The sequence below is a fragment of the Mesoplodon bidens genome (assembly GCF_964165515.1).
Source record: "Mesoplodon bidens genome assembly, chromosome: 7".
In the NCBI taxonomy this organism is placed as follows: domain Eukaryota; kingdom Metazoa; phylum Chordata; class Mammalia; order Artiodactyla; family Ziphiidae; genus Mesoplodon; species Mesoplodon bidens.
This window is the reverse complement of record NC_138164.1, coordinates 110,536,530-110,549,746: the sequence shown is the minus strand read 5'-3', so window position 1 is coordinate 110,549,746 and position 13,217 is coordinate 110,536,530. Positions and strand designations below refer to the sequence as shown.

At 57.9% G+C, this 13,217-nt stretch overlaps 1 protein-coding gene across 3 annotated transcripts in view; it reads left to right on the top strand.

Annotated features, from left to right (window-relative positions):
* The window catches only part of SPTBN2 (spectrin beta, non-erythrocytic 2), a gene marked incomplete at its 5' end in the record, with an annotated part of 31,115 nt that extends 17,898 nt beyond the window's left edge, over positions 1-13,217 (top strand). For 2 of the 3 annotated variants that reach the window (XM_081239820.1, XM_081239819.1), the window contains 21 exons: positions 171-373; positions 707-797; positions 1,041-1,187; positions 3,259-3,522; positions 4,735-4,959; positions 5,242-5,331; positions 5,685-5,945; positions 6,026-6,156; positions 6,366-6,570; positions 7,195-7,569; positions 8,263-8,507; positions 8,603-8,741; positions 9,026-9,110; positions 9,389-9,585; positions 9,919-10,061; positions 10,151-10,226; positions 10,310-10,360; positions 10,810-11,030; positions 11,313-11,486; positions 11,992-12,034; positions 12,364-13,217. In XM_081239820.1, coding sequence (XP_081095946.1) covers positions 171-373; positions 707-797; positions 1,041-1,187; positions 3,259-3,522; positions 4,735-4,959; positions 5,242-5,331; positions 5,685-5,945; positions 6,026-6,156; positions 6,366-6,570; positions 7,195-7,569; positions 8,263-8,507; positions 8,603-8,741; positions 9,026-9,110; positions 9,389-9,585; positions 9,919-10,061; positions 10,151-10,226; positions 10,310-10,360; positions 10,810-11,030; positions 11,313-11,486; positions 11,992-12,034; positions 12,364-12,597 — 3,600 coding nt within the window. In that variant the 3' untranslated portion in view covers positions 12,598-13,217. The remainder of the gene's footprint in view (positions 1-170; positions 374-706; positions 798-1,040; positions 1,188-3,258; positions 3,523-4,734; positions 4,960-5,241; positions 5,332-5,684; positions 5,946-6,025; positions 6,157-6,365; positions 6,571-7,194; positions 7,570-8,262; positions 8,508-8,602; positions 8,742-9,025; positions 9,111-9,388; positions 9,586-9,918; positions 10,062-10,150; positions 10,227-10,309; positions 10,361-10,809; positions 11,031-11,312; positions 11,487-11,991; positions 12,035-12,363) is intronic. The other variant, XM_081239821.1, reaches the window with a different exon arrangement.

The following is a 13,217-nucleotide window of genomic DNA, read 5'->3' as shown; positions in this document are numbered from 1 at the left end:
GCTCCCTTCTAACTTTCTGAGACTCCCACATAATCAGGCACCATCCCTCCGTCTTCAGAGCCAGAGTCTGCCTGTCCCTACCTGGTTGGCTTCCATGTCTCAGATGGGCCCTTTGGTAGGTTCCTTCTGAGAGGTTGAGAAATGAGCTCGGTATCTCCCCTCCCACACAGGAATATGTTTTGTCTCACACGGAGATGCCAGGGACACTCCAGGCTGCTGATGCCGCCATTAAAAAACTGGAAGACTTCATGAGCACCATGGATGCCAACGGTGAGCGGATCCGCGGGCTCCTGGAAGCCGGGCGCCAGCTGGTGTCTAAGGGCAACATCCATGCTGAGAAGATCCAAGAGAAGGCAGACTCCATAGAGAGGAGGTATGATGAAGACAGTGGGCAAATGAGGGTCCCTAAAAGGGACCAAGTGGAAATAGGCACTCAGACCGACAGACGGGGGTGGAGAGCTGACAAAAAGCAGAGGAGGAAAAACCAAGTGGTCAGAGAGGGACTAAGTCACGGGCAGGGAAGTTCCACCTCCCCAAAGTCTCCTAGGGTAGCTGGACACTGGACCTCAGGGTTCCTGGGTTGACTTGTAGCGCTCCCGGAAGGTGTTGTCCCCAGAGGAGGAGGACTGAGGGCTTCTAGGTTAGTTAGAGGGTCATAACCCTTTCGTAGCAAGTTCAAGGGCTTCACAGGGGCCTGTCATTACAGACACAGGAAGAATCAAGAAGCAGTGCAGCAGCTTTTGGGCCGTCTTCGGGACAACCGAGAGCGGCAGCATTTCTTACAAGACTGTCATGAGGTGAGGTTCTCAGTCCCCCACGTCGCCTCTGCCGTTCCCTGGCTACCCTTTCCCACAAGGCCCTCGCTCTCTGAGCCTGGAGTCAGTCCGCTGCAGTGTCACCTGAGCATGTGAATCCCTGCCTGGCTTCTCCCCCCATCCACCACCTCCCCCGACTCACCCTCGCCCCGCTTCCCGCTTCCTGCTTCCCTCCCTCTGAAATGTACTCTGCCCTTCTCCATCCCTGCTCCACGCTTGGTCCAGCTGAAACTCTGGATTGACGAGAAGATGCTGACAGCCCAGGACGTGTCCTATGATGAGGCCCGCAACCTGCACACCAAGTGGCAGAAGCACCAGGCGTTCATGGCCGAGCTGGCCGCCAACAAGGACTGGTTGGACAAGGTGGACAAGGTGAGCAATAGGACGGGAGCAGCAAGAAGGGAGCCTTTGGAGCCTCCTCCCGTCAGTGTCCCAGCCACAGTGCAGGGGAGGGTCCTGGCTTCAGGATCTGGCTTAGAGATCATGGAGCCCTTGGTGCCAAACTTCCAAGGTGGAAAGAGATGGTCTGGGGAGCAAACGTCTTAGGTCAATGAGACAGTGACTCCAGAACTTTGAGAAAAGGCAAATTAGTACGGAGCCAGACTGCAGCTTTGGGTCAGCATGATATCTATTCCTGGTCCAGAGCAGGAGGACACTCTTCAGTGGGGTCATCAAACTTCTATAAAGGGCCAGGCGGAAAATATCTTAGGCTTTGCAGGCCACACAGTTTCTGCTGTTACTACTCAGCTCTGCCAGTGTGGTGCCAAAGCAGCCACAGGGAATACATAAACGAATGAGTGTAGCTGGGTTCCAATAAAACTTTATTTATAAAAACATGGTGGTGGGCCAGATTTGGCCCTCGGGCCACAGTTTGCCAACCTCGTTTTTGAGTCTTCCTTTCCTGGTATTTGGTCTCCCACCCAGCTCTTCCTCAAGAGCTGCGTGCAGGCAAAACTTAATTTCTACTCAGCAAGTATTCCTGGACAACATCCTGTGTGCTCAGCACTCTGCTAGGTGCTGCAAGGTATATAAAAAGATGCTTTCCTTCCCTCAAGGGCATGATGGTTGGGAAGAGGAAGAGACCAGTGTGGATCCGGTTTCTCCATTTGTTCAGCAAATATTTACTTTGTGCTACTCTGTGCAAGGCCTTGTATGAGGCACTGAGTGGGGAACAAAGGTGATTCCATTGCAGGCTCCACCCTCGAGGAATGACACTGGAGCCAGGATATGAGACATGTACACAAACAGCTAAAGTCAGTCCAAAGCAGAATATAACAAATATAATGAGAGAGCCTGATAAAGCCTGGGCACTAAGGAGAGAGGAGATGTGGGAATCCTAGAAGCAGGGGCCAGCAGGACAGTCCAGGAAGGACGAGTAGAATTTGGACAGGCAGAGGTGTTGAGGGAAAGATGTTTCTTGGTAGAGAAACCGGAAACCAGGGGTGTGGAAGTGGGGCACCTGTATGGGAGCAAGGGCGTAAGTCCTTCTGGCAGGAGCACAGAATGCGTGAAGCGGCCACGGAAGGAAAGGTGGGAAAAGCCTGCCAGGCCGGGTCATGAAAAGCCCCGATCACCACGTAAGGACTGTGCATCCGAGTGGATTGTGCCGACGGTTGGTAAAGTTGCCCAGCGGTGCTCTTCATCCTGGCGGCATGTGTAAAATGGCCTGAAGGCAGTGTCTTGGTTTGTGTTCCCCTAGAAGCAAGGCTTCCAGTGCAGGCCACTTCCCCGGGAAGTGATCACAGGCATGGCAGTAGCGGGTGGGGAAGTGAGGCGGAGAAGGGAAGGTAGTCAGTGAAGGGTCCACTGCCATGCCAGTTACCCCCGTGGGCACCTGGCACTCAGTCCTCATGGGACACCTGGGCGACGGTGTGGAACATGCGTCAGAGTTATCCCAACCAAAGCAAGGACTCCCAGTGTTGGTCCACCAACGCCCTGGCTGTCGCTGGTTGAGGGCTGCTTCTGGGGGCAATAACTCCCTGGCACTTCCAGGCCACCTTGGGTACAGATCAAGTCACGCTGCCCTCACCTCCCCAGAAACCAAAGTCCTCAAGCAGAAGGGCTGGGAGTGGGGAAACCAGGTGAGAGTCACTTGCCATAGTTCCGGTGAGAGGGAATGAGCTGAGAAACACAAAATGATGGCCCATAACACAATAGCACGTGCAATATGACACTGAAAACCACAAGCACCAGAGAACTCAAAATAAGGAGAGAGCGCAGTGGCCTCTTAACTGAGGCGAGGTTTGATGGGACCTTGAGGAAGGGGGAGGGTTTCCTCAGCAGTGAGGGTAGGGGAGCTTAGAAAGCTTGCAGAACACCCAAGACCTCGGTAGGAACGCCCTCACCTCAGGTCTCTGCTGCCCTTTAGGCCCCTGTTCTGCTATTGGCTCATGTTCAGTGGTATCTCACTCTGACACTGACCCCTCCCTTGTCCCATACCCAGGAAGGGCGGGAGCTGGCTCTGGAGAAGCCGGAGCTGAAAGCTCTGGTGTGGGAGAAGCTAGACGACCTGCACAGGCGCTGGGACGAGCTGGAGACCACCACCCAGGCCAAAGCCCGCAGCCTCTTCGATGCCAACCGAGCTGAGCTGTTTGCCCAGAGCTGCTCTGCCCTGGAGAGCTGGCTGGAGAGCCTGCAGGCCCAGCTGCACTCCGACGACTACGGCAAGGACCTCACCAGCGTCAACATCCTGCTCAAGAAGCAGCAGGTACACGGCGGGCCTTTGGTGGGACCGGTGAACAGCAGAAGAAAGGAGGGGGGAGTCAGTCGCTGTTGAGATTCACAAGGCCATCCTCAGGCCTCGCAGACGGCATCTTCACTGGTATTTCTCAAGGCGATTTCCACGGGCCACCAGTGTCAGAATCTCTAGGAGTGTGTGTCAGTCAGAGTAAAGTCGGGAGACAGAAACCACACTCTAACTTGAATGAGGAAACTTTAGTGAAAAGAACTACTAACTAATAAAAGAGGGTTACCTGCCAGTGGGGTAAAGAGAACTCCAAAACAGGGATCAGAAAACATTTTTCTGTAAAGGGCCAAATAGTATTTTGAGCTTTGAGGGTCATACGGTCTCTGTCACAACTGTTCAACTCTGTCCTCGTAGGGTAAAAGCAGCCATAGTCGATGCGTAAAAGACTGGTGTGGCTGTGTGCCAATAAAACTTGATTTACAAAACCCGGCCGGGGGCGGGGTTTGCTGACCCCTGGTCTAAAGGATGCAGGAATCGCAAATGTACGGAGCAGCTACTGCCTCTAGGACTGAGGAGGGGGTGCCCGGGAAGGAATGGGATGCCCTCCTCCTACCCCAAGGCTGAGTTTCAGACCTCCCTGGTGAAGGCAGAGGCCGCGTGGATGGCGTAGAAGTTTGCGGGGGTGTCACAGACCAGAGCAGGTCTGAATCTGGCAGGCCAAGGCTGGCCATCAGGAAGTTGCCACTGAGATGCCAGCAAAACCTGCTGGAGGGTGAGGGCCACCGGGTCTCCTGCACACCGTGGGCAGTTGTGGTGTAGGAGCAAGAAGGAAAGCACACTGGAACCGTAGCTAGAAGCCTCTGCCTCGCCTGTGCATTGTGGTGTCCCTCCAGCGCCCTCTATGGACAAGGCCTAGTGTTGCACCATCTGGCAAAGGAGAAATATTTACAGGGTCCAGTTCCAGTGACTCAAAATGGGCAAAGATGGACTTGGAGCTGAGATGGATTGGGGACTGAGAGACAGTAAATTGATAGCTAGCACAGTTCTCACACCCCCTGGATTCTCATATATATTAAAGTTTGAGATCCACTGATGTAGGCCATGAAGAGATACTCTCCCTGGGGTGAGCCCCAGGGATAAGAATTCATGATTGGCTCGATATAGACCAGTGTCTCCGCTGAGTTTGAAGGTGGAGGCACGGTGATAACACCGCCTTCCTCTTCCGGTTGGCAGATGCTGGAAAGGGAGATGGCTGTGCGAGAGAAGGAGGTGGAAGCAATCCAGGCACAGGCAAAAGCTCTGGCCCAGGAAGACCAGGGTGCAGGGGAGGTGGAGAGGACCTCGAAGGCTGTGGAGGAGAAGTTCAGGGCCCTGTGCCAGCCCATGAAGGAGCGCTGCCGGCGCCTGCAAGCCTCTCGCGAGCAGCACCAGTTCCACCGGGACGTGGAGGATGAGATCGTGAGTCTCCGGGACCTGGGACGGGGTAGAGTCTCCATCATGGTAAATTGCTCCCTGTCTTTGGCTCTCTAATCTCCTTCTTGGGTGCTGGGGGGATGCCAGCAGTGCTCTTGTCTTCTCTTCCCTTTGGCATTGAAAGTCAACCCTCTAGGGACACCCTCTAGGTCCCTTGACCCCAGAACTGGGAGCCCTAGAAAACCTTCCCCCAGGAATCACCACTATCCAACCCCTAGCTCGGACTTTGCCCTCCGGACCTCCACTAACCCCCACTTTCATATCCAGTTGTGGGTGATGGAGCGGCTCCCCGTGGCTAGCTCCATGGAGCATGGCAGGGACCTGCCCAGTGTCCAGCTCCTCATGAAGAAAAACCAGGTGAGGCAGAGGCTAAAGGCAGAAGAAAGGGTCCCAAGAGCCTCCCCAGACCTGAAAGTGTGTTTTCTTAAGAACTGGGGTTCCTCTGGCTCCCGCTCGTTGCTGGGTGTAATCCTAGACTTCAGTGGTTCGCCTTTCCTCACCTTGGGAGGGTGGGTTCCCCTGGTGGGAGATCATGTGGACTGAAGGGGCGTCATGGGCCAGAAAAGAGGGGAGGTGAGAGGACGCAGGGAGGATGAGAAACAACGGTGTGAATGGGGGGCTTGCTGTTGAGTAAGCGTAAGGGGGGGATGTAGGGTGAGGGGGCCCCTCGGCAAGCCTTTCAGCGTCTCCTCCTCTGTCGCCATGGACAGACCCTGCAGAAGGAGATCCAGGGCCACGAGCCGCGGATCGCGGACCTAACGGAGCGACAGCGCGCTCTGGGTGCGGCGGCAGCAGGCCCGGAGCTGGCTGAGCTACAGGAAATGTGGAAGCGCCTGAGCCACGAGTTGGAGCTTCGAGGGAAGCGACTGGAGGAGGCCCTGCGGGCCCAGCAGTTCTACCGCGACGCCGCAGAGGCAGAGGCCTGGATGGGCGAGCAGGAGTTACACATGATGGGCCAGGAGAAGGCCAAGGTGAGAGCCAGACCAGAGCTCAGGCTATGGCTTTCCTCCCCCCTCCCCCTACTCTCTGCTGCCACTCTCCCCTCCCCTAGGATGAGCTGAGTGCCCAGGCAGAGGTGAAGAAGCATCAGGTATTGGAACAAGCCCTGGCCGACTACGCCCAGACCATCCACCAGCTGGCAGCCAGCAGCCAAGACATGATTGACCACGAGCACCCAGAGAGGTGAGCCTAGCACCTGGACCCCCAGGCCAGTCCCTGGGGGAGAGGGGAGCCAGTTCCAGAAAGGCCCAGAGATTGCAGAGCCTTCCGTACTGCATGTGTACAGGACCATCTAGAAAGCTGGAGAAGCAGGGACTTGGCAAGCAGTTGGGGGGCAGGACCCTCTGGGATAGACTAGGGGTCAGAGCAGTGTGTCCTCCCCTTCCCCGCAGCACGCGCATATCGATCCGCCAAGCCCAGGTGGACAAGCTGTACGCCAGCCTGAAGGAGCTGGCGGGAGAGCGGCGGGAGCGCCTGCACGAGCACCTGCGTCTGTGCCAGCTCCGCCGGGAGCTGGACGACCTGGAGCAGTGGATCCAGGAGCGCGAGGTGGTGGCAGCCTCGCACGAGCTGGGCCAGGACTACGAGCACGTGACTGTGAGTGCCGCAGGTGGGCTCCAGGAGGGGTAGACGAGCGCTTCAGCCTGTCCCGGGTAGCGTCGGGGGCTGTCGGGCTGTCCACCAGGGCCCCTGGGAGAGTAGCACTTCGTCCTGGGCGGAGCACCAAGGGGCAGGGGTGCAAGACCAGGTCGTGGAGATGCTGTCCTCCGGGTTCTGAGATATTTAATTGGAAGACTCGTGCAGAAAGGAGGACGTGGGGCTGCGCATAGACGTCGGCCAAAAGGAAATGACCGATCACTGTTTTCCAACAGAACTCACCAGTACACTGGGGACTTGAGATTCCTCTCCACGGTTTGGGGGTTGGACACTCACTGGTGCCGAAATATGGACCATAGTTAGGGTATCCTTGTCTGAAGACTAAAGGTTCCAAGTACCCCTTTGCTGGGGGCTGGGGGCTGGGCGTGTCAGTCAGATCCAGGGTCAGTGGGAGCCAGTTGCTTCTGCTGCCTAACTCGGCCCTGCTGAAGAAATCTGTTTTGGCCCACGTGGCCCAGGGAAAGAAGTGGGTTCTCAGTCTGGGGTGAAAGGACTTGCCCTGCGAGTCAGGGACTGCATCCTCCAGTGTCACAGTGTTGTCCGTGCAACCGCTTCCTCTGCCAGATGCTCCGGGACAAATTCCGAGAGTTCTCCCGGGACACGAGCACCATCGGCCAGGAGCGCGTGGACAGCGCCAACACCTTGGCCAACGGGCTCATCGCGGGGGGCCACGCCGCCCGGGCCACGGTGGCCGAGTGGAAGGACAGTCTCAACGAGGCCTGGGCTGACCTGCTTGAGCTGCTGGACACGCGGGGTCAGGTGCTGGCAGCTGCACACGAACTGCAGCGCTTCCTGCACGGTGCGCGCCAGGCCCTGGCGCGGGTGCAGCACAAGCAGCAGCAGCTTCCAGACGGGACCGGCCGGGACCTCAACGCTGCCGAGGCCCTGCAGCGCCGACACTGTGCCTTTGAGCACGACATCCAGGCCCTCAGCGCCCAGGTCTGACTCATGCATGGGTGGAGGCGGGGGGAGGGACAGGGGGGCTTAGAGGAGACTCCGTGGGGAGCATGGGGAGGCTGGAGGGATCGCATCCTCTGCAGGGCCACGTAGGGATGACGTTAGGATGGTTCCAGGAAACCGTCTCTGGCCAGGGGACATCTAGCCACCCCGTCCACACCTGTAATGACAAGGCTTTTTGAGGGCCCGTGACCTTTTCAGATGGTCCTGGTGGGTAGAAGATTCTTCATGGTGTACTAAAATCCATCTGTTGGTCCCACTCAGGTGTTAGACCTACACAAAATAAGCATAGCTCCTTCCTGAAGCCATTTAAACCCGGTCGGCCCCCCACCGAAGTCCCTTCTTCAGGCCGAAAATCTCACTCTAGCAATCTTTGAGGTTCCCCACGAGCTGGACAGGCCTCTGAAAGCTCACCCAGCTAGTGACCCTTTTAAAGCATTGATCCCCAGGCTAAGCCCAGGCCCCCTGGTAAGACCCTACAGGGCAGAGTATGACAGGACTTACTCTGGACTCCAGCCCTCATCTTTCCCAGCATCACCCCCCACACACACTCCTCCTCCTGCTTCTCCGGCTGGTAAAATGGGCAGGAGGTGTTGAGCAGAGGTCAGGACTGAGGGAGGTTGCAGCCCCTCGGAGTCTCCCAACTCTGCCTGACTTTGACCTGGGCCCTGGCAGGCCCAGCAGGTGCAGGATGACGGCCACCGGCTCCAGAAGGCCTACGCCGGAGACAAGGCCGAGGAGATCGGCCGCCACATGCAGGCCGTGGCCGAGGCCTGGGCGCAGCTTCAGGGAAGCTCTGCTGCCCGCCGCCAGCTGCTGCTGGACACCACGGACAAGTTCCGCTTTTTCAAGGCTGTCCGGGAGCTGATGCTGTGGATGGACGGAGTGAACCTGCAAATGGATGCCCAGGAGCGGCCCCGGTGAGGCCCACAGAGCCTGGCGGCCTCCGGGGGTTATGGGCTGGTGGCCGGGATAGGGTTGTGGGCAGCAGGTGATGTGGTCTCCGTGCCCCCAGGGATGTGTCCTCCGCAGACCTGATCATCAAGAACCACCAAGGCATCAAGGCAGAGATAGAGGCCAGGGCTGACCGCTTCTCCTCTTGCATCGACATGGGACAGGGGCTGCTCGCCAGGAGCCACTACGCGGCTGAGGAGGTGGGTGAGGCCTGGGCGTAGCCGGGCACCTTCACAAGGGAGGCCTGAATGCTGATTTCTCCTCTGAGTCTTCCGACTTCCTTTCATTATTTCTTTGCAGAAACCTTTTACCTTCCCCTTAGTGCTGTTCAGGGATCTCCCCATTTTATCTTTCTCCCAGAACTGTCTGCCTCTTGAAATCAGAAATCACTGGTTCCCCCATGTGAGACCCCCAGGGACCCTGGCAAGGCCCCGCTGGATGCTAACTCTCATCTCCTCCCCACCCACCCTCTGCCCCGACCCAGATCTCAGAGAAACTGTCTCAGCTTCAGGCACGGCGCCAGGAGACAGCTGACAAGTGGCAGGAGAAGATGGACTGGCTGCAGCTTGGTGAGCCGCTGAGGGAAACTGACTGAGGGCTCCAGGCCCTGGGCGGTGAGGGAGCGGCCGGGGGTCTTGCACCCTGTAGTTTCCAGAGTAGGTGAGACCAGGAATCTGGGGCATGGAATTCAAGGCCCCCACCCTTGGCACTGCCTGGCTCTGCCCTAAGCTCCTGCTCTGGGGCAGTGGCTTTCTCTGTGTCCCTGTGCTTGAAGCTGCTGTGACTATAATACCCTGTCATTGCCCACCCTGATTTGCCACCTCCCTGCGACGCCCAATCCCTGCAGTTTTGGAGGTGCTCGTGTTTGGGAGAGACGCAGGTATGGCGGAGGCCTGGCTGTGCAGCCAGGAGCCGTTGGTGCGAAGCGCTGAGCTGGGTTGCACAGTCGATGAAGTCGAGAGCCTCATCAAGCGGCACGAAGCCTTCCAGAAGTCCGCAGTGGCCTGGGAGGATCGTTTCAGCGCACTGGAGAAGCTCACGGCGGTGAGGGCTACAGGACCCCAGGAATACCGGCCCCATCCCACTGCCCCAGACTTTGCGTGCTCTCCTGCTTGAAGAAGACATTTCTTCTCTTCCCATTGCCCCAGCATCTCCCAGATGTGAGCCAAGAGTGCCCTGTTGTCACCTCAGCTTTAGGAGCCATCTGTTTCCCTGGGTGGCACTAAGAGACACCATCTCCCCCATAACTCCTAATCCCCGCCTTCTTTTGGAATTATAGTCTCCATTCTTCCTGTTTCATCAGACTAGAGCTGAGACATTTCAGCTTTCCCCAATGCCTGGGACCTTCCATGCTATGACCTCAGAATTTTTTGACAGCTGGAGGAGCAGGAGAAGGAGCGGAAAAGAAAGAGGGAGGAAGAGGAACGGAGGAAACAGCCCCCTGCCCCAGAGCCCACAGCCAGTCTGCCTGAAGGGGCCCTGCTGGACAGCCAGACAGCTCCCGATGCTACTTGGGACAGGTGAGAGGTGGGACACTTCGGGGAGGAAGGGGAGGCTGAGCCAGAGCAACACATAGACTTCACGTTCTCTGTCACCTCTGCCGTTCCAGAGCCCAGCCCCGCCTGCCAGCACCCTCACAGCCAGCCAGCGTGAACGGCGTCTGCACAGATGCGGAAGCCCCACAGGTGACTCCTGCCGCCCCAAGCGCCCCCATCAGAATCTTAGCCCCTCCCCTTGCACATCTGCTTACAGCGTCTTGTCCTTGTAGCCCCTGGTGGAACAACAGAGACTTGAGCAGGGCAGCTTCCCAGAAGGGCCTGTGAGTTTCTCCTGGAGGTGTGGGTATTGATAACTGGGAGATATGGGATGAAATGGGGATGTGAGCTGGGCGGCGGGGACAGTGGGGTCAGGAGAGGGCAGAGACTCAGAGGAAACTTGGAGGCGGCAAGACCAGCTCTTGGACTTCCAGCTTCGCGACCTGCAGGCTAGGTGTCTCCCATCTTATCTTTTTTTTTTTTTTTTTTTTTTTTTTTTTTTGCGGTACGCGGGCCTCTCACTGCCGTGGCCTCTCCTGTTGCGGAGCACGGGCTCCGGACGCGCAGGCTCAGCGGCCATGGCTCACGGGCCCAGCTGCTCCGCGGCGTGTGGGATCCTCCCAGACCGGGACACGAACCCGTGTCCCCTGCATCGGCAGGCGGACTCTCAACCACTGCGCCACCAGGGAAGCCCCCATCTTATCTTTTGACACAGACACCGTTTTCTTCACAGGGGTCTGGTGCTGGGGACGAGGCCAATGGGCTACGGGGAGAGAAGCAGACCCGGACACGGGGCCCGACCCCTCCTATAATGCCCCAGAGCAGGTCATCCGAGTCAGCCCGGGTTGCCACCTTGCCCACCCGCGGCCCGGAGCTCTCTGCCCAGGAACAGATGGAGGGGCTGCTGTGCCGCAAACAGGAGATGGAGGCCTTTGGCAAGAAGGCCGCCAACAGGTACTGGGTCTGGTCATGTGGTGCCTGCGGCCTCTGCGGCTCCTGCCTTCTGGAGAGGCTTGCCCAGAACCTCTTCCTAGACTCGGTGGGGGTGGGGGGTAGGACTCAGGAGCAGGTGGGGCCTCAGGTGAGGGCCGGGAGGGTATAGAGACGACGGGCCTAATGACAGGAGTGGCACTGGGAGTCCTCGGACAACCAAGCTGTTCCCAGGATGACTGGCCCCTCAAAGGCCAGTCGGTCACCTGCGTCTCCTCCTCGTCACCTGCACCATGTCTCTCCCAGGTCATGGCAGAACGTGTACTGTGTCCTGCGGCGTGGGAGCCTTGGCTTTTACAAGGATGCTAAGGCAGCCAGTGCAGGAGTGCCGTACCACGGAGAAGTGCCTGTCAGCCTGGCCAGGGCCCAGGGCAGCGTTGCCTTTGATTATCGAAAGCGCAAGCATGTCTTCAAGCTGGGGTAGGAATGGAACGTGCCCTCAGGATGGGAGGGAAGGTCACAGTGATACAAGGCACAGAGGAGCCACTAGGGGGCAGAGAGGTCAAGGAGGGAGAGTCGGGGGATCTGGCTGTATTCCACACTAAGGGGAGCAGAAGCACCAAGACGCAGGCCTGTCAACCTGAAAAGCTACCCTGCCTGGGAGGTCTTGAGGCAGGATGCTGGCGCTCCCCTGTCTCCAGATACCTCCGGGGGCCCGCCCCTGCCTGCCAGCCGGCAGCCAGAGCAGGAGGCAGGGCCTGGGATGGAAGTGAGCTCACCCTGGTCCTCGGCAGCCAATCAGGAAGTTATTTGCTTTGGCACAGTCCTGGGAATCTGAAGAATGTGCAGAACGTGTCTGATCTGGCTCTGAGGTCCCCGGGCATGTTCTCCAGCCTGGTCTCTGGGTGATAGTGAGCTCTCACCAGCCCTGATCTGGCCAATCAGAGTCTCAGCTCTGCCCTGAGGTTTCTCTCTCTCCCAACAGCTTACAGGATGGGAAAGAATATTTATTCCAGGCCAAGGATGAGGTGAGCCGTCCCTTCTCCTCCCATGTCCCCCCTTCTCTCTGGGCAGTCTTAGAACCTCCAGATGCACATTTCTTTCTTCCCTCGCCTCTCTCTTTTTCCTTGTCTGAAGTGTCTCATTCTTTGATATCAGACAACCCACAATGTGCCAACTGGATGTTTGTGAAGGCCACACCAAAACATGTTCCCTACCTTAAAGGGGTCTTTTTCTCCAGTGAGATGAGGCAGTCATCTCCACCTCCTCCTCTTCCACTTCCCCACTGTGGACGAGCCAGCCACCCAAGCATAGCATCCTCCAAGCTGACCCGTTGTCTTTCCGCGCCCCACTGCAGGCAGAGATGAGTTCGTGGTTGAGGGTGGTGAATGCAGCCATTGCCACTGTGTCCTCGGCCTCTGGAGAGCCTGAAGAGCCAGCGGTGCCCACTGCCACCCGGGGCATGACCCGGGCCATGACCATGCCCCCGGTATCACCGGTTGGGGCGGAGGGACCTGTCGTACTTCGCAGCAAGGATGGCAGAGAACGAGAGCGAGAAAAGCGCTTCAGCTTCTTCAAGAAGAACAAGTAGTTGGGGGCGAGACTCCCAGGCCAGCTGCCTCCCTCTGTCCAGGAAACTGCCAGGGACTGTCGACAGGGACCACCCTCTTGTCAGGACAACTGCCTGCTGCTAGGGTCTGTTGCCAAGGTCAACCCATCACCAGGAACTGTCTCTGGAGACAAGTCAGTGTCCCCAAGGGCAACCCTTCTCTTCTGCTATTTAATTCCAGACTGGTGGTGGGGCCCAGGCAACCCCCAATTCCACTCCCCACCTTCTGCCCTCCTCCCCTAGCCTTACGCCTCTATCCCCACCACAGCGCAGACAGCACAGCACCCTCTCCATAGGCCATGTGGGGAATGGCTGCCCCTGCCTCGGGGTCATTCTCCTGCCACAGCTAGGGCACGCCATCCAGTCCTTGCCCTTGGGGACCAGCCAGGAACCTCTCAGAGCTGAAGCAGGACCTGGGGGCAAGATTGCCAGATGACAAGTCAGAGACGCCGAAGCTCCCCTTTCCCATCCTCCCTCATCCTCTGACTCAAGCAGCCCCTCCATCTCCAGCAACTCTCAACAGCTTCCGGGTGTGAGTTGTTCAGGGGCAACCACGGCCTTGAGTCTGGTCAAGGAGGTGATTAAACAGCTCAGCTTCTCTT